The sequence below is a fragment of the Biomphalaria glabrata genome, chromosome 13 (assembly GCF_947242115.1).
Source record: "Biomphalaria glabrata chromosome 13, xgBioGlab47.1, whole genome shotgun sequence".
NCBI lineage: Eukaryota > Metazoa > Mollusca > Gastropoda > Planorbidae > Biomphalaria > Biomphalaria glabrata.
The window spans coordinates 22,821,580-22,848,271 of NC_074723.1; the positions used below are offsets into that span (position 1 = coordinate 22,821,580).

The 26,692-nt window shown below is 30.7% G+C and overlaps 3 protein-coding genes across 4 annotated transcripts in view; 2 read left to right on the forward strand and 1 right to left on the reverse strand.

Moving 5' to 3' along the window:
- LOC106077038 (uncharacterized) overlaps positions 1-10,060 on the forward strand; it is a 41,615-nt gene extending 31,555 nt beyond the window's left edge. For both annotated transcript variants that reach the window (XM_056008465.1, XM_056008466.1), the window contains exons 3-6: positions 2,686-2,763; positions 2,939-3,012; positions 4,110-4,347; positions 4,584-10,060. In XM_056008465.1, coding sequence (XP_055864440.1) covers positions 2,686-2,763; positions 2,939-3,012; positions 4,110-4,347; positions 4,584-6,418 — 2,225 coding nt within the window. In that variant the 3' untranslated portion in view covers positions 6,419-10,060. The remainder of the gene's footprint in view (positions 1-2,685; positions 2,764-2,938; positions 3,013-4,109; positions 4,348-4,583) is intronic.
- A 1,870-nt stretch (positions 10,061-11,930) lies between these two features.
- LOC106077039 (zinc finger MYND domain-containing protein 12-like) lies at positions 11,931-18,956 on the reverse strand. Its single transcript, XM_013237829.2, has 8 exons — positions 18,497-18,956; positions 17,871-18,012; positions 16,278-16,449; positions 15,543-15,712; positions 15,167-15,289; positions 14,553-14,688; positions 14,255-14,400; positions 11,931-13,344 (listed from the first exon to the last, which is right to left on the reverse strand). The coding sequence occupies exons 1-8, from the start codon at positions 18,601-18,603 to the stop codon at positions 13,228-13,230; spliced, it is 1,113 nt and encodes a 370-aa protein (XP_013093283.1). The 5' UTR covers positions 18,604-18,956; the 3' UTR covers positions 11,931-13,227.
- A 455-nt stretch (positions 18,957-19,411) lies between these two features.
- On the forward strand, positions 19,412-26,211 carry LOC106072727 (prohibitin-2-like). Its single transcript, XM_056007813.1, has 7 exons — positions 19,412-19,591; positions 23,126-23,207; positions 24,047-24,126; positions 24,253-24,377; positions 24,547-24,732; positions 25,011-25,196; positions 25,940-26,211. Exons 1-7 carry the CDS (start codon positions 19,462-19,464, stop codon positions 26,051-26,053), a joined length of 903 nt encoding a protein of 300 aa, XP_055863788.1. The 5' UTR covers positions 19,412-19,461; the 3' UTR covers positions 26,054-26,211.
- Positions 26,212-26,692: the final 481 nt, after the last annotated feature.

The following is a 26,692-nucleotide window of genomic DNA, read 5'->3' on the forward strand; positions in this document are numbered from 1 at the left end:
TTTTGGCTGGTGGTTGTTTATTTTGGTGGTTATTGAAAAAAAAAAAAAGTAGGCTTCGCGTTCTTCTTTTTCTTCGTTCTCGTAAGACTTGGACTGACTGGTGACTTTGAACAAGGACGTTTTATTGACTGACATTCCTTTAGATAGACGTTGGATGACTGATGATCCTTTAGATAAACGAATAGAATATATTGGTAACCTATTGTCCACATCATATATTAAACTGACTAAAGATAGTTTTAAACTATGAATAGATAGACTCGCCGTTTTAATGTAGCCCTTTTTTATTTATCACATGCTTTTGAAATTTCATTAAATGAAAGAAAATTTGTTGTCTTAATTTTAAACTATATACCTACATTTTGTAACAAAACAAACAACAACAGCAAAACAATAAGTAGGCCCCTACTCGTTTGACCAAAAATGAATTCATACAAATGAAAGTTATTATTTGTTGTTCTTTGAAAGAAAAAACTAAAATGCCATGTTTTTAATTGTTCATATGAAAAGATCTATCCGTTAGTTTAAGACGCTATTCAGTTTTCATACAGATTATTGCACGGTAGAAACAAGAAGAAAACAGAAACTCTCACCATGTAACAGGTAGCTGCAATGAGCTAAACATAAACAAATTCTTGGATGGGTGAAAAAAAAGGTAGCAATATGTTAAAGAAAAGTTTATTATTATACAATCTTCCAGAATATTGTAAGCTATAAAACTAAAAGTCTGAGCTTATGAAACTCTTTCTGATGTAATCTAACAAAATACTGGATGTTTAACAAACACCTCACACTTTTTGTGGTTGTACGTGTTAGTCCAGCATCCCATAATATGCATGATGTTTTTAAAAACACTGTTATTTTATTTTCCTCTTAAAAGTATTGTCAAAATGTTATCACGATATCGGAAATGTGCATCTAGTTACAGTTACTAGCTAGCGATTTGGTGTTTCTGGTCTAAGAAAAATATACACACAACACACATACACGTTTTATCATTTTTAATTTCTAAACTCTTTCCCTTGTAGCTCAAAATTCTTTTTTATTATTTAGTTGGCAGCATACATCTGTCAATACAACGTCCTTGACATTGCTTATTTTCCCATTTATTTTACAATCATTCCCGATCTTTTTTTTTTTTCTCTACGTTTTTCTGTAGGTCTCTTTTATGTCGCGATTATATCACGCTGGTGGTGACGTCACAGATAGTAAACAACAATCACTGAATGAAACTACGCGTGCTGTTTGGGGTAGTTTAACTATATAGAATATTCATTACGCGCGGTATCAAACCACTCTGTTATCGCTATAACAGTTATATCGCCGGGGCCAACTTAAAAGTCCTCTCACGATTCCGACGTCATGTTTCATTAGACAAAGAGAAAAAGTGGTGGGTGGGGAAACTCCCGTGTCTGGTACGGGGTCATGTAGGCCTATCGAAGAATCGATATGAAGTCACGGAACTGGCATCGCAGTGATGCAATCAGTGACTCATGTACTCGGTGGATTTAACACTTTTCGATTACCGGTACTATTAAATTTGCAGGGCAGTGCACATTTAGCCCAGACGTTTGAAACTCAATGCTTCTCAAACTTATGAACTTGAGTTTGCATTATATAGTTTATAGTCTGATATTGATGCATAAATCATAAGAATTTCCTTTTATGCCTTTTAAAAATTGGAGTGATAAAAAATATAGAAATTTCTATATTTCTTAACCTGCTCACTAATTAAATCAATCTAGGCCTAATATATCTCTTTTTTTCTCCCCATTACGTGGTAGACATTTAACGTCGTAAATTTTACAAATAGGCCTGTAGACTCAATTTTTGTAAAATTTATTTTACAGTGGTCTAAATCTACAACCTTCTGTAAAACTGAGTAGATTAGGACTAATTTTTTTAGTCTCTCGACTAGGCCTATATGTAGCCTACATCAACCAATAGTTTAATTTAATATACGGTACTATAATATACCATATAGGCATAGGCTACTTCTAATTCTAAATCATGAAAAGACAAATCTAATAATAATAATAATATATATAATGCTAACAATTTTCACCTCTTAGGAGAGCTGACTTAGCATGGGGCCAACGACTCATTTTTTATTGACAATTCCTCAGCTGTGACATTGACATTAATTGATCTGCAATATTCATGATAAACAATCTCCAACATAGATTAAGGTCTAAAAAAATATTAATGAAACCAAGAAGCCTAGGTCTGGGGGCTTATCATTCCATAGTAATTCCTTACACTATAAGCCTACTCATAGTCAGATGCAAGGATGACCTGAGCGCTGGGTAAAATGTTTAGGCATTTAAACAAAAAATCAATTAGTTTATAATTGTCACCTAGTACAGTGTGACAATTAAAAAAAAAGGCAATCATAGAAATTAGAAGCAAAAAGCTTTTAAAATTATGATAGTAAATCAAAAAAATAATGCTGTTATAATTAACAGACTTCACTCTAATATCTCCCTCAACCAGAAGCAGACATAAGGGAGTGGGGCAATATATATATATTGTTATATATGTTATATATATTAATAAATAGAAAAAAATTAATTAATTGATATATTTATATGTAACATTTTGTACTGAAGGGGAAAAAAATCATAGTTCTGGATTGTTCTTTCTTGATAAAATATAATGAAAATGTTTATGTTTACCTTTAACTAGGCTTAGACTCAGCAGGCAAGACAACCATTTTGTACAGACTTAAACTTGATGACCTAGTCACCACTATTCCTACAATAGGTTTGTATTATTACATTACTATTAATGTGTTTAACTATGCATTTTATTAACTTCCTTTGATAGCTGATTAGAGGATGAAAAGTTTTTAAAAATACAAATGGATACAAAATAATAGTGAAGATTTTAACATGTTATATTTTCTTTTGCAAATTTAAAGTTAATATTTTTTTTAAAGGTTTTAATGTGGAGAGCATTCAGTATAAGGACCTTCATCTTACTGCATGGGACATTGGCAGTCGTGACAAAATAGTAGGTATTCTTTTTTTTTTCCTTGTTGATTGTTTACTTACTGAAATATTACAGCTTTTTTTCTGCCTTGATGGTGACAACACTGTACTTACCATATTTTCACGCATATAACCTGTCGGTTATACACGTTTTTTATGAACGAATGTCGGCTGTGCGGAGTATACAAAGGTGCGGGTATACAAAATTTATTTTACTCATAAACATAGAATAACGGAAACAATGGACATACTGGTGTGGTGGGTCTTTATACCTCCTGTAGGCTCGTATTTCACATGCTTTATGTATTACTTGTTAGAACAACAACTGGAACATGAGGGACAGACTGGTAGGTTACGGCTTTGCACACCCACATGTATGATTTTGCTTTTACTTATTTTGTAAATAGTGCAGGGTATAAGCGTGTGCCAATTATATATTTATGCTAGTTATATGCACAAAAAACATGGTATCTAAAGTCAGCTTGAGTAAGGTCATCATAATAATTTTAAGGCCTCAGAACAAGCTTATATAGCGTACCGGCAGGCTACATATTTAAATAAACAAAAGTGTTGAGGTTTTGATTTTATTTTACATGATATTGGATGGTAAAAATCTATTTAATGATAGGTACTCTTATATAGATTGTTTAATGTTCAAGGAATTACAGCATTTTTCTTCTAAAGCAATGATAATGAATTCCAAGGTTTTTAAAGAAATTAGATTTTTTTCTTAGTACTCCTGTATATTCTGGATTTGATTTCTAACAACCATCTCATTGCAAAAGGTCATATTTAGGTCACATAAAAAGCTTGATTCTACTAAATTCATCCAATAGCTAAATAGATTTTAGAGATAAACTTAATAAATAAACCTAAAGTGTCATTATTTTTAACCACCTGTTAACCATTTGATTTTCTCTGTTCTGTGTTTGGCCTACTCAACCCTTGATGAATTGAAGATGTATAACAGCATGATTGAACGTTTAAATTTTAAACTTCGTTTATGCTTTTATGCTGACCATTGTTATTGTTAATATGACATCTCAACCGAATATAATTTTTTAAAAGTGTGCATGAATTATTTCAACAGAAATTAATGAAATTGTAATTTTCTTTCAGCGCCCTTTGTTCCGACACTACTATAAAGGGGCAGATGCTGTGGTATTTGTAATAGACAGTCATGATCCAGAACGACTGGATGAGTTGAACTACGATGTCATTAAGCCAGCCATGAATGCAGAAGAACTGACCAGTGCAGTCTTCTTATTTCTGGCCAATAAAATAGACCTACCTGATACAATGTCAGTGGAAGAAATATCTGAGAGATTAGGTCTCAAATATTTAAAACATCCTTGGGGTAAGAATTTCAGAATTTGTTCAGATTTGCATATTTGTTAAGGAACTTAATCTTTTCATGCATTTAAAGGACTTAGATGTAGTCAAGTCAGAAAAAAATATAGGAAGTGATATTTTAAAATTATTATTTCATTGTTATTTCATTGATCTTGACATTCTCAGCGAATTGACAGTATTAGAGATTTCAATAAAAAAGTGAACTAAAATTTTGAGAAATATTTTCTTAACCTATTTCAGGCATCATACCTGTCAGTGCAGTCAGTGGAGAAGGTCTTCAAGATGCCCTTCAATGGCTTGCTATAAGACTTGGCTCTGCTCAGGTAAAGCCCAGAAACTTTACCACCAATCAACCCCAGAAACCAAAGTCTATGAAAGAATGCAACACTCAGTCATCATTATCTTCAGGTTCATCTACTGGAACATCTAGGACTGATAACTCCAAGACAGCATCAACAGGTGGTTCCATTCAGAGTCCCCAGAAACCAATAATTTTTGTTAATTCCAAGCTCTACATGGACACAAGAGCTGCACAGTCATTGTCTTCTGGCTCAGTGGACAACACTTCTTCACCTATGTCTGCTCCAATGTCATCAGTGTCAACACCATCCAGCAATTACAGGTATGCTGCATACACCCCAAGGAAAACTCCAGGAAGTGTCATGAACTCTTTTTCATCCTACTCCATAGCTCAGTCTATGCAGGCAGATATGTCAAGAAGAAAGTACAGTGCTATTTCCAGAAGTGATATTCGCAAGCTGAGCTGTGCATCCCTTAATGACACCCCTGGTGCCAGAAAGCTGAGTGCAGCTTCTTTGCTGGACTGCCCAAATGCTAGAAAGATGAGCTCAGTTTCTCTTATGGAATCCCCATATCGACGGAAAATGAGTACTTCATTTGTGATTGACCCTCCATGCTACAGAAAGTTCAGTTCTGTGTCTTTAATGGATACACCATCTGGTAGAAAGCTCAGTATAGCCTCTTTGGGGGATCCAAGGCTAACAGATACACCCTTTGACAGAAGAAATATTGATGAAGCTGATAGTGATTGTGTCAGAAAACTCAGTGCTGTTTCTTTAGGCGATCAGGCTTTCCCTGACTACAGGAGAAAGCTTAGTGCTGTTTCACTAACTGACTCTAAAGATAATGTTAACAGACCCAAAATGTCTTACCTTTCAGCGGATCCTACGGCTTTATCAACACCACCAACTTCAAAGCGGAGATCTGAAGACCTGTCGTTACAAGGATTTGGAAGTTTCACACCTATAATGGCAGACTACATTCATAATGATAGAAAAGACAGTGATACGTCAGCAGACTCTTTGAACATAGTTTCACCTTCTGAACATTTACAGCCTCACCTAAGACCTCTTGGTTTAAAGAAGTCACCTTTCATGTCAAACTCTGCTAAATATGTTGTCAACTCTATTGAAGCTGAAAAAGAAACCCATTATGAAGAACTTTTCCGTCTTCTTCCTGACAGAATGACTAATCTTAATGCCTACAGGGAGTCTTTTCTGATAGCCAATGAGCACTTGGGTCGCAATCAAAACTTATTAAGTGCCCTTGATCAGACCAATAGAAATTCATCTAATGTGCCTAACAATAATGAAACCTCAAAGAGCAATCATATCAAAAAAGGAAACAAGTCTTCAAGACAGTCGAGCCAAGATTCAGATAGCTCAAGCTCTTCGGGTAATGGGAAACGATCCAACCTTGACTTGTTTTGCACACCAACAAAACGATGGCACAGCCAGTCCCGGCGTAACAGGAATCAAATGAAAGGAAACAACATGTCCGTGGTAAGCTCTCATCGGGGAGCCTACTGTTCTAGAGCATACAGTGCTTTTAAGTGCTTGTTTTTTAGGCCCACCAAAGAGGAGATGCAACATGAGACCAACAGCATCAGCAGTGATGATGAAAATGAGAACTGTAACAACCATTGCACCAATAACAGACTGGACAATCATCATTTGGACGTTAAGAGAGACAATCCTGTTGACATTCATATAACAATCGAAGATGTTAAAGACGGTGAATTTCAAGAATGTGCCATTGATTCAAATGATACATAACTGATATTGAAAAACATACACATTTTCTACTTAATCTAATTAATTCTGTCAATTTAAGTTAAAAAGGCATGAATTGTGATTTATAAAATGAAAATGCAATTCTTAAAATTGAGAATAATTTATTTTTCAAAAACACATTTTTCATTCATAAGTAAATTTACGTTACTTGTGCACATGAAGCAATTAAACTCTAATTCAAACTCTTCTTTTGACAGAGTTAAAAACTTATAAAAAAAAAACAATGAAAAAAAACTATTGATATATTTTTAGCAAGATTCTTGGAGTGCTTGAGTTGCATGTTCCCCATTGTAGCAAGAAGATTGAGATTATTAAATGACATACTTATTGTGATATAATGTGACGATAAGAAAAAAAAATCACTACTACAAATAATATAGCTCTAAAGTTGAACACAAAATGAACTGCCATTTTGTTTTTACCAAGGTTATGTTAAAATATTACAAAGCAATCATTTCATGTTTCAAATTGTATGTAATCATTTCTGACTTCTATCCACAATGAAAAGCAAATTATTGAAGTAAAAACAAAAATAATTAAATGTTTGCTTAGTGATTGAATACTGTTCTTATTATGAATAGTTCCCCTTTCAGACCTTGTGGTCTATAGGGCAGATGATGTAAAAGTCATCTGTTTCTGTGGCCTATGGTTAACAAGGGTGTCGTGTGGCCAGCACAATGACCAACCGCCTTTACTTTTTCCCAACTAATGTCATGTACCCATTAGAGCTGGGTGGACTCAGAGGAGCCCAAAGATCCAGAAATTAAAAATCCCAGTCTTCACCAGGATTTGAACCCAGGACCCCCAGTTTGGAAGCCAAGCACTTTACCGCTCAGCCACCACGCCTTCCTTTATTATGAAATGAGTCCTATTCTATAAGAAAAAATAAAGGAATTCTGGAATCATTTAGACTATAGTAGAGATAAAGTTCTTTATTTTAAGTCAGCAGGGGATCTTAGAATCTCAATTTGAAACTTCATCATGCTCAAGTTTTTCTTTTATCTACATCATGTTAACCAGGGTTTTTTTTTACATGGAAAAATGGCTTTAGATCTTCACAAATAAAAACTAAATCATTATTTTGTTCTATAAATAAATGTTACTAATCTACAAGTATTTGTTTAGCTATCTGACAGTGCAAATCGCTTATTCAGACCTAACTTTTTTAGTAAGTAACCTTATCAAATGTTATATCAGCAGTATGTGTTGTTTTTAAATTTAATTTATTGTTTTATATCTGTACCTTGCACTTAAAACAGGGAATCATTTTATTTTGTTATTACATGCACAACTGAGAATTGGCCTCTTCAAATAGGTCAACAAATTGGACAAATTTTATATCTGTATCATGCACTTAAAGCAGGGAATGATTTTTTTGTTTGTTATTACATGCACAACTAAGAATTGGACTCTTTAAATAGGTCAACTAATTGGACAAATTTAAAAAATGTTATTTCCCACATTTATAGTCCATTAATTGCAAGTAGTAGAACCTTTTCCTCTGTACAAGTAATTTATCTGTAAAAGCTATATTAGATCAACTAAGGTAACTTCAATACTTTACCTATTTTGTGAAGAGCAATAGGATCTTTATAATTTCCAAAAAATATGCGAACATTAAAAATTATTTAATAATTGTTTAATAAGAATTTAACACTGAAACCAAAATCTGTAAATATAATTTCATAGCTCAAACTTCATTATTTTTGTATATTGAGCATATAAATAATTTTTGTTTGTTTTCTTTAAACAAGGTCTTCAAATAAATTGAAAACAATTTTTGTTCCAGTAACAGAAGTAAACATTCCTAAATATGAAGGAGAGATGTACAACCAAAGTTGTTTGATTTTAGATGAAGCTACTAAAAAGTTTTCAAAGTGCTAATTTTACAAACTGATTCCAACATTTATTTTTATTGAAATGAATTTAGAACTCATAATTTCGTAGCTGTACACACCTGTAAGAATAGTTTTGTTTCCATCTCATTTCTACTTTTTATATAAAATCAATTCAAAATATCTAATAGATCTCATTTTCTAATTTTATCTTTTAGGATGCAGACGTTACTTCAAAAAAGAAGATAATTGCTTTCTATGCATTTCATGTGTCAATCTAGTCATACATGTTAATCAGTGACTTAAATTCTTCTAAGTCCTTGGTTTTCTGGCTGATTCAGGCAACCCATTCCATTCTCTAATTTTATTGTAACAATTGAAATTTACTAAGATTAAAAATATTTCTTTTACACCAATTATTTCTAGATCTAGTGTCATCTATACATTATGCTTACATCATCTACATTGGACATTTTGGTAGTGCACATTACACAGTTTTAATATTCAGACCAAAACTTATTTATGTATTTATATCATTTAAGCATAAAGTTTTAATTGTATTTAGCTAAAAGCATGATTGAAAATGTGTTTTCAAACTTAAGAAAATATCTTTTATATTGTTTATTTTTAAATTAATCAATATTCCTATTTTCTTCACTTCATCTGTAATGTTAGGCATTTTAAAAAGAATCATCTCAGATTGAACAGAAATATATAATAATCATAAGGCTTGAAATTTAAATTTTATTTATGATTTTTTTAACCTCCTGTTCCAAAATTAAATACAAAACAAATCTTGAATGATTAAGTGTTGTTTTTTTCTAGTAAACTATCTAAAAATCAGGGCCTTTTTATTTTTAATACGACTCATTTTGCTGTGAGGATACAAAAATGTTAATCCTATTTGTAGATTTCTATTTTTTTTTAAAATCACAAACCAGTTAAAATATTGGGATCTTGAGTGTTTTAAGTTTCTAATTATATTTGTACATTTATTCAAAACAAAACACAAAACTGCTGATTAAGATATACAATAATTTTGATTTCTAGACATCAGTTCACACTGAAATCAATCATACCAAGATTTTGGTCATTTCAAACTTTAGTTTCTTTTGTTACTACTTTCATTGATGATGTTTGTTTATACCAAAAAACTCATTATTGGCTTTTTTTAAAAAGTTTTGTATGATGAATGTTGTGTTTTTATTTGTAAGACACATGCTTATAATAATCTATGATAGCAATATTCAGAAATTTGTAAGATGAATATTTAATGTAATATTTATGATACTTTTAAAAATGCTTTTTGGGGGGGCAGAACTACCATAGATTCACTTGTACGACTAGAGGGACAGAACTACCATAGATTCACTTGTACGACTAGGGGGGCAGAACTACCATAGATTCACTTGTTCGACTAGGGGACTAGGACTTAAATTCTCCCATGTGGTTTGGAACATTGGGTAGCAAGCTGTCTCCATAAAATTGGTCTGCATGAATAGTTGCAGCCTTTTCCCAACTGATGTCCATTTCCTGAGATCCTCTATGCAGGTATGACAGCATGTTATACGAGGATTTCCCTCCATGTTGTTGCTACCTTTGTGGCATATGATTCATACTGTTGGAGAACATTGCAAATCTCATTTGACGCTCAATCACAGCCTCATTGAAAGGCCAAGTACCGATTCAACATAGGGGACCTCTTTAAAAAATCCTGTTTCACACTTCATAAATATATCAATTACAATTATATATATATTATATATATTTTTTTTTTTAGTAAGAACAACACTCAATATGTAAGTAAGTTAGGGGGAATACAAAATGAAGAAAAAAATTTTTATTGTAGCAATTTATGTTTAGATAGATGACTTAATAAAAAAAACTGCAAAAAGTCATTATAGTAAATTATTTTTCAAGCTCTAAATATTAGTAAGAGATTTACTTTACTTTAATCTAACTTCTTTAAATTTCAAATTCAATTTATAATAAAAAAGAAAAAAAAATAACCGAAAAAAACAGCTACCTAATCTTTGGTGTCAAAAACAAAAATGTATTCGACTGTGTTATCTTATTTATTAATATTTTGTTTCAATAAGAAAAGCTTTGTTGTGAAGATACACATTTATTTTATTTATTTAATGGTCAATGTATGTTAAAATAATTTATAGAACTAAAAAAAGGGTAACTTTATTATTATATAGTTTTATGATCTAGTATATGATGTGCCAAAAACATTTTAAAACTAAGTTTTAAATGATTAAACAATATCTTGGCAATGTTGTTTACAGACTTTAGTAAAGAAATTCTTGGCAATGACTTAAATATACTTAAATGTAATGCAACATTTTGTGACTAATATTTAAACATTTTATTAGTGTTTTTTTTTTGAGTTTCTTTTTTAAATTTGAAGTTAAAACTATACATTATTTTGCAAGATTTGCAGACTGGACTTATTGATTCAACATTATAACTATAGCTAAAAATTTGTTGCTTTATAAAATCTATCATTTTTTTTTAAAACAATGTTATTATGTGAAGGGAACTAAACTGCAACTTGCAATATTGAATTAAATAAATAACTGTCAAAACTGAGTATCGTAGCCATGAAACTTCTTGGGTAGTCTGACCATCCATTACATAAAAAGTTTTGTCACAGGTATATCTTGATGCTGAATACTAATATTTCACTTTAACTCTTTATGTTTCACCTTTCATTATGAATCTCTTACTCTTGAAGTAATGAACTAAGTTCTTTTTTTATAGGGTTAACAATGAAAGTGTTGGTTATGGATCAAAGTCATTATCATGAATGTTGCTGCTTAGATCTTCAAAGTACTCTCTAACCCATTCATATATTTATTATGCTCAATCCTGCACATTGTCCTATCCCACCCTTCCCCAGATCATAAAATTTTTGCATCACCTGCTCAACAATTTTATATATATTTATATTTACATAGATAATTTGTTGTGCTGTTGTAATATATACGAACAACCAATTTTATTTTTATATCACATGTATTCCATACACTTACTTTCTTTTGTGTGTCAATTTACCATGCCTTTCCCCAGTAATCAAATGCATGTTCTAAGATAGAGAAAACATTGCTGCATATATTACTAAAAATATAAGTTTTACTTCTGCTGGGGTGAACAGCTGTATAGAAAATACAATAAACATACATATAAGAAACCTGCTGGACCAAAGTAGCAGTTTCCTATATGTATGTTTATTTTATTTGGCATATATTACTAACAAGTAAAAGAAACCTAAGTTTAAATACATAAGAATTCGGTAGGCTCATCGCTAAGGAAAAAAAAAAAGAATTTCATAGAAAACTTTTTTAAACAATACAGAATTTGTTTTCTATCAATGTAATGTTGATACCAATTGGCATTCATTGTGTCAAAATAATACTTTTTATATTTTTTATTTTTTTTTTATAAAATCATGCATCTTGGATCAAATTAAATTAAATATATATATTTTTTTTATCTGTTTATGTTGTTTAACAAGAATTGTTTCTCTTATGTTTCAAAACCCATTTTTATATGAATCATTTGAGAAACGAAGCTTCTAGAGTCTTAGTTTAATGAAGTTTTTCATCAGAAAAAAAAAACACAAAACATTTAATAAATTTGAGATAAGATCAGTATGCAATGTACACAAATTTATTTAAGTATTTACAATTTTTTTATTAAATGTCTGAAAATTTAATGCTTTTGTCACACTTTGTATTAAAATAATAACCAAAGATATACTCACAATTATTAAAATAAATATTTCCTATAAATTTAATTCAGTCAATATTTAATATACTGTCATACAAGTTTCAATTATATCTCACATTTTATTTGTCTATCCCAATGTTTTTAAATATATCATTCTTTATAAAATAGTATTCTATTGATCATAAATAAAAAGTGTATCAATTTATCTTTAGATATGCTGCGCTGCATAAGCTTAAGTAACTTTGCAACTTTTTATGCTAGACTCTGTTAATGTTAGATATTTATTCAAACAACTTAGTGCTTTCAAGCAATAATATTCTCAATGGGCCCATCATTAGTAGTACAACTTTTCATACATTTAAACTTAAGTACATATTTTATAAATTATTATTTTTTTAACCACAAATACATCACAGTGCCCTTCGGCCTTGAACCCATTCTCTGCATTGTGCCTGTACATCCCAGATATATTCCACATTGTATTATTTTGTGCCTCTTGATATTTATCATTACTATGTAAGCTCCTTGTTTTTTTTATTTCTATGTGCCTGAGGCCCAACCACTGTTACAACTTTTTGTCTAGTTAGTCAAATGTATGAGAAAAAATGTGTAATGACCAGCAACTTCCTAGTGAAATTTTAAATCATGCGTAAATCTAAAAAAAAAACAACAAAGATGTGCACCAACGTTATACCATTCTATTTATTTTCTACAGATATTTATAAAATAATCTTTTTTTTTTGGCATATGAAATTTAACATATTTTGTTTTTAAAAATGTACATTAATTAGTGATATACATTAAAATATATCTATATTGTTTTGCACATTAACAGTTTAACACATTGAAAAATTTATAAAGCAAACCCTACATTTAATTTGTATTTTACATATCACAGAATTCAAATAGTTTATTTCACAGTGTGCAATGTTTACCAAATACTTTTTAGTGCAATAGAACTAAGTCTGTTTTCTGGTCACAGTCTGATTATACAATGGAATTATTCAATGTCTGTATAAAAATATTATTTTTTTCAATCTTTTGTTTGATTTTGTTGCTTTGACATTTAATCTTGTTAAAAAAAAATACTTTTTAGATTTGTACTAAAATGTTATCTATTAATATTGCTACTTAATTCTGTACAATGGCACACTCAGATGTAATAGTCCAAACAAAAGGATGTGTTGTGTGGTCTTTTGGCAGAAAAATGTGCCAAAGTTTCTAATTTGTAGTTCCTTGCCTTTCACAGAGTTTCATGAATTCCACCAGAGATTTAGAGAAGTTATCATCCTTGATTTTGTCACTTTCTACTATTGCTTTTCTACCAAACTCTTTAGCCTGGTTTTAACAAACATGCATCAATAAAGTAATAGTTACCAACTGTTATTAAAATAATTCAACACTAATTAAAAGGTGTGAACAAGGCAAACATTTGGGAAAATTGTAGACTTCTTTCTAAAGCTAACAATTATTTTTGGTATATGGCATTTTATTGGCAGGATTCTCAAATATCCACTCAAACTGAGTACAATTCACATTGAGATGAGGAGGATACCCAAGGACCATTATATACAGATAAATTATGTTGACATTTGAATAAATTGCGAAGACTTATCTTTTAATTAAAGGTGAGGGAAAACTAAGGAGCCTTTTATAAAGGGAAAAAAATATTTTTTTTTTACTTATCAAGTAACCACCACTTATTAAAGAAATCCTACTCATTTCTTTTTTTTTTAACAATAATATCTCTTTATTTCCCAATAATGAAAACATTACATTTTTATTTATACATAAATATTAATCAATCCACCACAAATCACTGTTCATATGTAAAATTTTTTAATTAATTTTTTTATCAATCCCAACTTGTTAAATGTTGCTGTTTATTAAATAAATTCTGCATTACTTTCTCTCCTGACTCGCCAAAACTATGTATGAAGCTCTAAGATGATTTTTAAAATATGTAAGAATTTGTATACTTTAAATCAAATACAAAAGTATATAACATTCAACAATAATAAGAGTTGACAAAAACCAGTGTGCTTGAGGTGCAAAGTTTTGACTTGAAGAGGTTATGAAGAAAGTCTAGACTGTTAGCTTTATCAATGATAAGAGAACCTAATTGGCCTATTATTGTTAACTTCTAAAGATTTATGAATGTGACCATTGCTAGCTGAAGAGGGAGCGTTCAGTAAAACAAAATGATATGTCAAAAAGATTATTCTCAACATTTTTCTCCTTCACTAACCTTTTTGATGTCTCCAAGAACAAAATACAGCATAGCCAATGCATGGCAGGTCTTGGCTACATCCTGGGCTTGTCGATTGACTTGGTGGTCTCGGATGTCATAGATGGAAGTCAGAATCTGTATGGCTTCTGCATCTTGAGCAGCATCTGCAAAGAAAGGGAAAGTGAAATGTACTAATGGTTCATTCTATCGTACCAAGAAACAAAAAAAGACTAATATTTTTTGGTATGATTGATTTTGATTTTTTTGATTTTTGATTTATAATATTTACATGAATTTTCAGCAACAATTAGCATACCTAATCCACTGGACAACTCTTCAAATAATCCTTTTGCAGGTCCTATCATTCTCGATCGAGATTTGGCCGCTTCCTCCTCAGAGGGCACTTTAGCCTTAATAATTTCTGACAAATGATTATGCCAAATATTGATTACCTAAAAAGAAAAGTTTTATCAAATATTCAAATAAAAACATTTTTTTACATCAAGAAAAATTTGAGCTTTTTTTAAAAAAAATCTTCTCTGTCTAGAAAGTTCTTGGAGTTCTAGGCTCTTTAGCAATTAGTTTTATGGACCAATAGCAAGTTGTTCTTCTCAAAAGCTCTGCACTGCCATACAGAGTGTTGTTTATTTTTTAGTTGGGGCATCTGTATTAAAAGCTATTACAATTGCTTATTTACTCATATCTATAGAAAACACAAGATCAGTTATAAAAAAAATTAGTTTGAGATTTTGCTTTTGGAACATTAATTCTATACTTGTCATTTGAAATGTTTCCACCGCCCAATTAAATATTTAACTGCTGAAAGCCAATAATAAATATAAATAAATAATAAAAAAATATCTTATTATATAATTTTCAAAACATTAAAAAAAAATGAAAAAAAAAATTTTTCTATATAAAATAACATACTTGTCTATAAAGAGAATCAGCTATATTCATTTTTCCTTGTCTGAAAAAAACATTAGCCATATGAAAATAACCACCAGAAGTGCGAATACTGTCAGTTCCAAACTCTTCTGATGAATGATAAATCTGTAAAAAAAAATTAATTTTAATCATTGTTCAACTAATTTTGAAACAACAATTTTAATTAGGCATTAGTGTGCACAAGTGAAAATGTAGGATTATTGGGACTGTGGTTAAAATAGGACAATACAGAAAATACAGTATAGTACTTCTATATATTATTTACTTGATAATACAACACAGAATAAAATGAAAAAAAAATTAAACTCAGCCTTTAGAAACTAAACCATTTTTGTAGTTGAAATAAAACTTGACTTACATCATCAGCAAAATTAATGAGAGACTCCTGAAAATCTCCTTTGGCGGCATACAGTAAGCCTAGATTTCTGTACAGCTTTGACTTGATAGATCTAGGACAATCTGGTGTCTTCAAGACTGTCCACTGTGCTTTTGTAAGATATTCTTCTGCTTGTACTAGCTTATTCAAGCCTGGAGAATGTTGTGGTTAGCTTCAAGTATGTTACTCAAATTGTTCATTTTTTTAAATATTAAATTCAATTGAATGTTGTGTATAAATTTTGAATGGGTTTAGATGTTGTTGCATTAAAAATAAAATTAAAGCACAAGTGTGGAGATTATATGTAAAAAGACAAACATTTATAGATGGACTTATGCCTTGTGTTTTCATATTTGATAGCTGCACATAACATGATGAAAGTTTGAAACTAAATTTTGGAATGCACCCTTTTAATAGCGCACATTTCTTAAGGTTTGATTTCTGCATTTTAAGTTGTATTTTCTTTATAAATATTACACTATCCTGAAAAACACTGAATAAAAACATCATAGGACAAAATAGAGTCACATGAATTGTCTCTAGTTTCAGAAAAAAAAAAGTACCAAAAGACTGGCTAGTGGAAGAATTAAAATTTGGTCTTCCAAAACTGGACCACATTTAAAAAAAAAAAATAAATAAATTTAATTACTTACTAAGTTTTATAAATAGAAATGGAAGAACAAAAAAAAAGACAAATAGCATGGTTTATATACTTACCCACACTAGCCTCTCCTAATATAAGATAAGATGGAACAAGCTCAATAGTTGCAACACCGTAAACATCTATAGCATACCGCAAAGACTGTGTGGCTGCTGGTACTGATTCATCATGTTTTCCTTCAAAAAGGAGTTTTTGTGCAAGTGTTCTAGACATTTCTATCAACTCAATCTTTTGAAAAACAAAAAAATATTTTGTCTCTTCATATTATATTATAGATTCTATAAAATGTGAAAAGAATTGGAATCACAACAATTTTTAAATAATTGCGAATACTTAAAAAAATTACTCAGACACAAAGATAAAAGCAGATTTCTTATTTCAAATGCTAAGATAAATGCTCATTATTCCTTATGCCAATAGAACATAGAACAGGTTGCCTGAATCAGCTAAGAAAACCAATGACTTAACAGAGTTTAGTTACTAATTAACATGCAGGACTACATTGGATTGATGTAAGTATTTTCTCTTTCCAGGGAACATCTAATATTTATAAGATTATAAAATTTACCAGTCATAGAAAAATTATAAGTATTACAGGAATGAATAAATAATATTTTTAGATGTAATACTGTCATTTCTTCTGCAAGTTAGATAAGTCCTTGCTACCCCACTCCTTCTCTGTCAATCTGAATTTCAGAAATGTGTAATTATAAGTATTTCACAATAAAATAACAAAAAATATCTTAAATTACACTTTTAAGCAGAATATAGATAGATATATCCTGAGGCAGCCTTAAATGGTAATAGTTTCTACCTTTATATATAAACAGATTCTTAGTCTTGTTAGTTATAAGTGCAAGCAAGCAAGTCTATAATAAACAATAAGGCATAATATGTTACTACTCAGATTCAAAGGAATTAGATAATAATGAGCAAACAGATGTAATTTTTTTTAGACTTTTCTAAGGCATTCAACAAAGTTCACCACCATAGACTGCTTAACCCATATGCTAGAACAAATTTGTACAAGTTCTCCTTCTTTCCTAGTGCTATTAGAGAATGCAATGGGTTGCCTAAATCAGCCAGGAAAACCAACAACTTAGCAGAGTTTAAGTCATTGATTAACATGCATGACTAGATTGACACATGAAATGCGTAAGACGTAAATATCTTCTTTTTTTTTGTAATATATAAAATAAGAAGATGAAAATGTGAATAAAATATTTTTTAAAAAAAGTAAAGTTCCCCTTTCAGACCTTGCGATCTATAGGACAGATGATGTATAGGTCATCTGTTTCTATGGCCCATGGTTTTACGAGGGTGTCATGTGGCCAGCACAGCGACCAACAGCCTTTATTTTTCCCCAACTAATGCCAGATACCCAACAGAGCTGGGTGGACTCAGAGGAGCCCAAAGATCCAGAAATTAAAAATCCCAGTCTTTACCAGGATTCAAACCTGAGACCTCGGTACAAAGCCATGTGAATAAAAATATTACTAGGCTAGAATTTTAAGATATGTTTCTTCTGTTTAAATAAGATACTTCTCATCACACTTGTACAAAATTTAGTGCATGCATAAATTGCAATGAAAATTTTCTTTCTTGCATATATATTAATCTAAAGTGAAAAACAAACCAATAAAATATACCTTCATTAATTGTACTTGATTTTGTCTCTTCTCTCTTTCCTCTTTAGATGGCAAAAATGGAGTTGGTTGCCTTAAGAAAGCTAATTTGTCACATATTTCTTCATGGATGCTGACCCAGTCTGCTTTTTGATGTTCATGGGTGCTAAAAACAGACAAATAAAAAGGCCTACATAAAATCTAAAAACCATTCCCAAAGTAAAAGCATTGTAAGTGCTTTCTATGCTATATAAAAGACAGGCAATCTTTCTTTATCTAGCTGAATTGAAGCTGAGGGCAAGGCTATATTAATCAAAAGACAACAATAATAATACAAAATGTTGTGATAGGTTAAAAAGGTACCTATAGCATTTAATAAAAGCTTAGTTGTATTTTTTAAAAGCAATAACATTTAATAAGCTAGCAAAGTAACTTTTAAATAGTTCAATAAAATTCTTAATCAAAACTAACAATGGATTTAAGACCATTTAATATAGATGAATGCCAATTTAATATATCAGACATTTAAATTCTGTATCTGTACACACATTTTAATAACATTTAGAATAGATATTTCATTTGCCCAATATAATATTTTGATATAAAAACTATAGGCTAGAGTAGACTACCACTGCCTATACTATACCTACCAATAATACGTAACTTTGCAGGATTTGCACAGAACAAAAGCTGGAAGCTGGCAAATTTCACAGATTAGTTTACTTCCTTTTGGATTTGCCAATGGATTAATATCCATGTTGAGAATTTGATATAGATCTTTATCTGATTCTAATATAATTAATAATTAGATCTATTTGTATTTAAACTGGAGCTTAGTTAGTTGGATCTATAAGTTTAGTTTATTAGTGACAATTAGTCACTTTAGTAGTTGGGTCTAGAATCTAGAATACATTTACTACTTTCTTGTAGTCTTTATAAAACTTTTAAATTTAAGTACCGGATCTTATATCATGTCTTATTTTAATAAAAAGTAGTAGATTAAGATTTTAGTATTCTGCATAAACTTAGATCTGGCTTCTAGATCTAGATCTTATAGACCTATCTTTTTAGTCTTCCATGTTGTTGATATCGTTGTCAATGTACAAAGTGCCAGGTTGCATTATCTCAATCAATAAAGCGTCTGCATTCTAAAACTGCCTAAGGCGCCCTAAGGTTATATTTATATGAAACAGCTAGATGTACCTAATTTACATTACAAGTCTAAAAATGTTTATTTTTATAGCTAACTATAAAAAAACTTTGTTTCTTAGATGTATAAATTCTTTAGAAATGTACTTTTTTTTTGGTATTTATACATAGAATCTATGAGCTTCATAACAAATGCGCCTGTCACTTAACAATTAAACGATGCTTAAGAAGAGTAATATATATATATATATATATATATATATAATATTTAAATTCTATTAATAATATCAGTCCTAATAATGTATATTATTAATTAAGATATATGTGTATATTTTGTCGTCAAATAAAATAATGTTAACGTTTTGATAAACATGCCAGGAAAGTTTTTATTGTTTTCAAATATTAAAGAATAACCACTTTGGGCTTCCGTTTTGTTGACCTTTGCCTAAATTAAGCACATGCAATAATGGACGCAAAAAAGGCTGCAGATTTTGCTGGACGTTTAAAGAAAGCAGGCCCTAGAGGCTTCGGTGCTGGATTAGGTATTGCTGCACTAGCTGGCGGCATCTATGGATTAACACAATCATTTTATACTGGTATATGTTTGACTTTAAACTTTTAAGATTATTTTCAGTCTGTGAGTGTGTGTACTGTAATGTGTAATAACTGTAACTCTGACTCTGACAGTCTCACTCTCTGTCACCTGTGTAACTCAACTGGGTAACTGAACTGTTGTGAGTGGTGAGTGTGGTCCCTTCTGGGGCATAGGCCACCAACCAGCTTCCTCCAGGCATCTCGTTTCTGGGCGAGTCTCTCCAACTGGCCCCACGTCTTCGACGCCTTGTGTGCGTAAAAGACAAGTCACAAGATGATGAAATATTTAGGTTAGATTTAATAACAGTTTAGATTTAATCTGACTGCAGTAGATTCTTAGATCTAGATCTATATCTGGACACCAACTTTCAGGAACTACTGCAACTAGGTCAAATTTTTAATTAATTTTTTTATTTGGTGAAGGTTTAACTTACAAAAAAACAGAAAGCAGATTCTTATTCTTCAACTAATACTAATGGACAAATAGCTGTGTTCCTTTTGAATTACCATTCATATTCAAGATTTTATTTTAAAATAAATTGGGTCTCTTCATGCTCCTATATATATTGAACGCAGTTTTTGTGCTTTCCCCTTCATTGGACACTGAGCACTGTCAATGCACACCATGTAATTGCTAATAAATTATATCTGTGACTATGTTAATAAAAAATTATTTAGATTGTATTTATAGTCTATTGCCTTATACACACTCTCTCTCTCTCTCTCTAGCCATATTGATATATAAAAAATATATATATACTATCCTGACATAAGCCGCGGCCTGCAGGTCTTAGTTTGTGTTTACTAATCTAGTGGATTGGACTTTGATGTATGTTAAACTTAGCTGATGATCCTTTCAAGTTTTTCTCTTTTGCTACGAAAATAAAATTAGTTTTGCGAAAATGGGTTTACCCGAAGCCGATACATTCATATCTATTATAAATGAAAGAAGCGATAGATGAATAGGATATAAAGTACAATTAAAAGGGGTTTACCTGATTTGTTAAATGATTGGGATTATAAGTAAGTCAGGACGTTCTGAATTCGCAGATCCTATATAAGTATTTATAAGGAACAAATTTATGTAAAAATGCTTTTGAAAGACAAATTTGAAGCCTAATTTTATTAAATAATGAAATCAATATAGACTATATTTTGTATTTTCATGTGTCAAAGTAAAAAACTATATATGTGCAAAGTGTAGTTATTTAAATTAGATCTCTACATCTAAATCCTTTCGATCTTTTTTCATGTCAACATTGTAAACAAAGCCTAGATCCATATAATAATTTATCGAACTTTAACCCTTTGGACCCTCGCAGTGCCCTGCCCTTACTTTCCTATTCCCCTAGGCCCTAGGCTCCTGGGGAAAATTACAATTTACACAAGCATGATTAAAAACAAACTAATGGTATTAAAACTTTTAAATGAACTATTTTATTTTGAGAGAAAATTATAAGAATCTTTATATTATCTCCTATAATATATATATATTTTCTTGGTATGCCAGTCTTATCAGCATGTAGACCCCTAATTCCTTTGATGAATCTGGTGCTGGTATAGATGTAGATCTAGTGTTTTTATTTACTGTTTACACCTGTACCGATTTTATCTAGATCTAGATTATCGTTGAGTCGATCTCCATTTCCCTATCATTAGTATCATTGTAATCATTGTCTAGATCTAGTTCATTTCTTAGAATCATTGAGGATAGTTTCCTGCTTCATGCAAAGTTTATTTATTTGGATTATGCTAGAGTACCTAAATCAATAAAGTGTTTTTTCATTTTGTAATTAAATTTACCATTTAAAAACACAAAACTCATGGGTTCAAGATTATTGTCATTTACCATAAGTCAAATAGTCCTACGTGACATGTTTTTTTCTATGGATTTTTAATTATGGACATTAGGTTTAAGGTAAGGTGTGCGAGACCAATATGTCAGGCTGGCGGGGCGTGGAGTTTTTACGCGCAGACCGATAAATCTGGCTAGCGGGTTCAAAAGGTTAATAGTCTGTCATTTTTTTTTTGAAGGTCTTAAGTTTGTTTTAGGGCTACAATACATACACAACGGTCTAAGTTAGTACCCAAGGAACATTTCTGCCAAGTTTTATCAAGATCGGTCAAACGGTTTTGATTTCTATATGGGGACATACATACATACGCTTTACTTTCTACTTTATATATTAGATATACAGCTCAGCAGCAATAAAGCTGGCTAGAAGAAGAAGAAGAATATTATATATATACAAATTTATAGTTTATATCTGCATCTCAGCCATCAGCTACTTCTTCTTTGTATATGATGCTTCCAAGATAATGAAAATGATCAGTTTCTTATATATAATATAGGTTTTCTCCCTGGAGCTGTAGTGGTGTTTCTTGGGTATTATTAATTCTCATCACCTCAGTTTTCTTGCAAATTGGTTTTTAAACCAGTCTTCTATTGCGAGCTTGTTTAATATTGTCTGAGCATGTGAAAGGAGGCAGATATCATAGAAGTCTGCAAAATCCAGATCCTCAAGCTGTTTTGTCATTAGTCCATTGTATTATATGCCTGTGTTGCCATCAGTTGATCTCATTTTCCAGTCAATTGCCAATAAGAAGATTGTTGGGGAAAGCATACAGCCTTGTCTTCCTTTTAAAGGAGAAGTAGTAGAAGTCTTCATATATAAAAGAAAATTGAGTGAAAGGTAAAACTCTCTAAAAAGTCTATTTGCTCATCCTCATCTCAAATTCTAGACTACTACACTGCTACAGTTTGTTTAAATTCTCCTCAAATTTCCAGGTTGTCATTTTGTTTATTTCTCATAAAGACCTCACAACAAAAAATGCTGTTGAATCTGTTTTTAAATTCTAGGACCTAACGATTGCATCCAGATGTGGTCCTCATAGAGTAATATAGGCTCCATTTATTAAGCTTCACTATTCACTAATTCATGAGATGCTTTAGCCCACAGTGTATCTTCTATCTCATTTTTTGCTTTTATCAGTGGCATACAGATTTTTGTTTTTTATTCCATTTCATCAGAAGAATGAAGATAATCTAGATTGTTATAATTTAATCTATCTACATCTATATTCTCAGAGCATTTAGATATGGACAAACCCAACCCCACAAGAAAAGCAAACAAAATTTTGCCTAACATGCACACACCCTCCGTCTTCTATATACACCTTCAGTAACAGGATATTAAACTGCAGATCATTATTGTGTGTAATTGTAATGACTTAGATCTAGATACAGAAAATAGTTTCCAACGGAAGATTGTAAATTTTGTTTATAGTTAGAAAAAAAACAACAAATAAATATCTAAATTATTATTATTTTTTTTTTTTTTTTTTTTTAAATAAAAGAACAAAATATTGATATACATATTTAAAAAGACTTTTCATTTTATAGTCAGCAAAGGGAAATAAAAATAATATTTAACACCAGAGGGACCTTTTTTTAAAAATTATAATTAATACATTTTCAAATAACCTGCAAAGTGTTTTACAAGCAATCTAATAACTTTTTTTTTTTGGTGCTGCAGTTGAAGGTGGTCACAGAGCGATTATATTTAGCAGGTTATCTGGTATCAAGCCAGATATTTATGTTGAAGGACTTCACTTTAGGTATAGTATGCCCATTTACTTTTTAAAGCAAAGATATTATAATAAATTATATATAATATATATACAAAACACAAATTAAATGGTCAAATAAATGTATATTATATATAAAACTGTTGAAATTTAACACTTGTTTATAATATAGATATCAGCTATTACCATGACAACATTAAGTACTTCAAAACTAATCCAATGAAAGTAGCTCTTATATTTGTATTCATTTTACTTACAACTTTAAGTAATTTGTAGACATGAAATGAATCTTGTTCTTTATAAAAAATGTCAGACCTACTTGAAGCAGGAAATTAAAAAAGGATCTGTCCACATATAACAGGTACAATGGTAATTTCTGAATTACAAGCTTCACTTTATAACATTAAATTTAATTCAACGACAAAAGAAATTTTTAAAAGGCTAAATGCAGTATCTACTGATTGCCCTTATCAATTTCATTTTCCGTCTCTATATATTTGTTAATCTTTCTGTTCAGTATATGTCTAGGTAACTTTTAATGATTTGTGGACCACATTTTGTCATCCTATTAAGAGCTACTGCTCTCAAGCGAGTGATTACATCGTGTGTGTTAAAATTTTCACCATAAATAAAATCAGATCATGCCTTGTGTGTTTGCTATATAGGCTTGCAATACAATTTAAATTTACTTTGTCAAGCTTATGGGGACTTGAGGAATAACTATGTTTCAGTGCAGTTTACATAGTTTTTTTTTAAATTGCACAAGTTGACTTGACTTTTTTCTAAATTGCAAATAAATCTTTCAATTTTTTTATGTAAAATATTATTGTAAATAATTAGGGAAATAAATGTTTTGTTTTAAATTTCAGGGTTCCCTGGTTCCAGTATCCAATAATTTATGACATTAGATCTCGACCACACAAAATATCATCACCAACTGGGAGCAAAGGTATAAAAAGAACGTCAGTGAAGCTTCTTCTATAATGAGAATCTCTTGATCAGGAATGTTTTAAAATGTAAAATCATTCTGTATATTTATTTTACAATCTAATTTTTCTTGTTTTTTTTCCCCCAGACTTGCAGATGGTAAATATATCACTAAGAGTTTTGTCTCGTCCAAATGCCATGGCACTGCCTCAAATTTACAGACAACTTGGTACAGATTATGATGAAAGAGTTTTGCCTTCAATTTGTAATGAAGTAAGATATTTATTGAATGTTAGCGCTCTCTCTCTCTCTCTCTCAAAATTAAGAACACATAACATTTCATAACTGCAGTAGATTGTGTTATTTTACATTGTCTTGTCGTGTCTAATAAAATTCATTGATTTATATGTTTATTTTTACTTAATCTTTTTTTGTTCCCCAGGTTTTAAAGAGTGTAGTAGCTAAATTCAATGCTTCTCAATTAATCACTCAACGTCAACAAGTCTCCTTGCTGATTAGACGAGAACTAAACCAGAGAGCCAAAGATTTTCACATCATTCTTGATGATGTCTCAATCACTGAACTTAGCTTTGGCAAAGAATATTCCCAAGCTGTTGAATCAAAACAGGTACTGAAGTTAAACTAGGCATAATATTTTGAAATAAAATTTTTTACCAATGCTGTCACTCAAGTTGACCTAAAATGAATCCAGTAAAGTGATATTGAACTCTTTCTAGTAAAGCGTAAGCAGATTATAAACTATAAGTTAACTTTTTCTAGTTATAGTCTTGCTGGCCATTGACTAAATTTCCTGTTGCCACAGTCTTATTTTTTGTTAGAAAAATGTCTGATTTGTTGTATGCCCATTGTCTGTATTAACCTTTTGAACTTGTTGAAACACTCTAGATTGCCCAACAAGATGCCCAAAGAGCCCAGTTCTTGGTAGAAAGAGCCATTCAGGAGAAACAACAGAAAGTTGTGCAGGCTGAGGGAGAAGCTGAAGCTGCTAAATTAATTGGTGAAGCCATGAGTTTAAATCCTGGCTATCTCAAGTTGAGGAAAATCAGAGCTGCACAGAACATTGCAAGAACAGTAAGCATATTTGAACTTATTTTGATATTTTACTGTTAATCTTTGGACTTAGGGAATAAAGGGAATAAAAAAAAATAATAATTTAAAAGCCTTCAAATGGAATGTCTAATAGTGGGTTCCCTAGCACAGACTCTCTCCTCCTATATATCACAAAGCACCCTTTCCACATTTAAACCACTGTCACATCCACTTTTGTTTTTAGGCTCCTTAGTTTTCATTTCTGGATACAAAATGAGCCCTTACTGCTTAGCATTCTCCAGGGAATTTTTTTAGTCATTTAGTTTACAGGTGTATTCACATTGCTAACATTTTCATTGAGTGTTCTTGAAAAAGTGAAATATATGATTGCTTTTATAAGTGTTATTAATTTCAGACACGTTTAATAAATGCTTTAATTAAAACAAAAAACAGGAATAGAAACTGAAAACATGAAAGTACACACAAAAAAAGCTTTAATACACATCAAAAACTTGTAGAGAACACAAAAAAATTAAGTTGGCCAAAGACATTATTACTTGCATTTTAAGATTTCATTGAATAGAAAAGGGCTTAATTCTTTCCTGTTAAGAGATTTAACGTTTTTACTTTATAGTGAAGTGGTGAAGAGTTAGTAGTCATGCAGAGCTTTTCTTTCTTTTTTTTATATAAATTAACTAGTCAGCTGACATTTGATTCTCTTTCATTGAAAAAAAAATGTGTTGGCATTGCAAAAAAAAAAAACTCGTCTTTTTTTTGTTTCTTAGATTGCCCAATCTCAGAATAGAGTGTACCTAAATACCAACTCTCTCATGATGAATATTGGTGAAGAAGGATTTGACCAAGCTGCAGATTCCCTTGTGTCTAAGAGGAAAAAATGAATTTGATTGTCCTTGACATAGTTTTCATGTGATTTTTTTTTTTTTTGTATTATTATTATTTTAGTATAATACTATAAATATACTTTGTAAAGAGAGATAGCTGTTGAATGAAGATCAAGTTATACTAAGTTGAAATAAAGAAACCATTTTAAAAAATATCTCTATTGACTTTTTATTTGTCACCCTTTTAATGGTAGTCCTGGAATATAACCTATCTAAAATTAAACAAATTGTGTAAATTGATTAATTGTAAATTATAGTGTTTGGTCTCAGAATATATTAATTGCTAAGGTATTTTTACATTCAATAATGGTTCCTTTTAATTTTTAATCACAACTTCTGATCAAATTATTGGTATTGATTGGCCATACTAAACTTGTAAAACTATTTAGCTTAAATTAGGATAATCGCCTGGTTGTGTGGTATGTGCACTGGATTGTCATTTGGTTATCTTGACGTTCAGGGTTCATACCCTACCCGCTACTATTTCCCATCATCCTACATGAGGTTTGGACTAGGATAGTTTTATCTTCAACTCTGAAGTAACGTTTGAAAAACATCGATAATTAAGTTGAAGTAATGACTATCTACTTATGCGCTTTGATTTCAGCTCAGGATACTATTTGAAGATCGTAAATA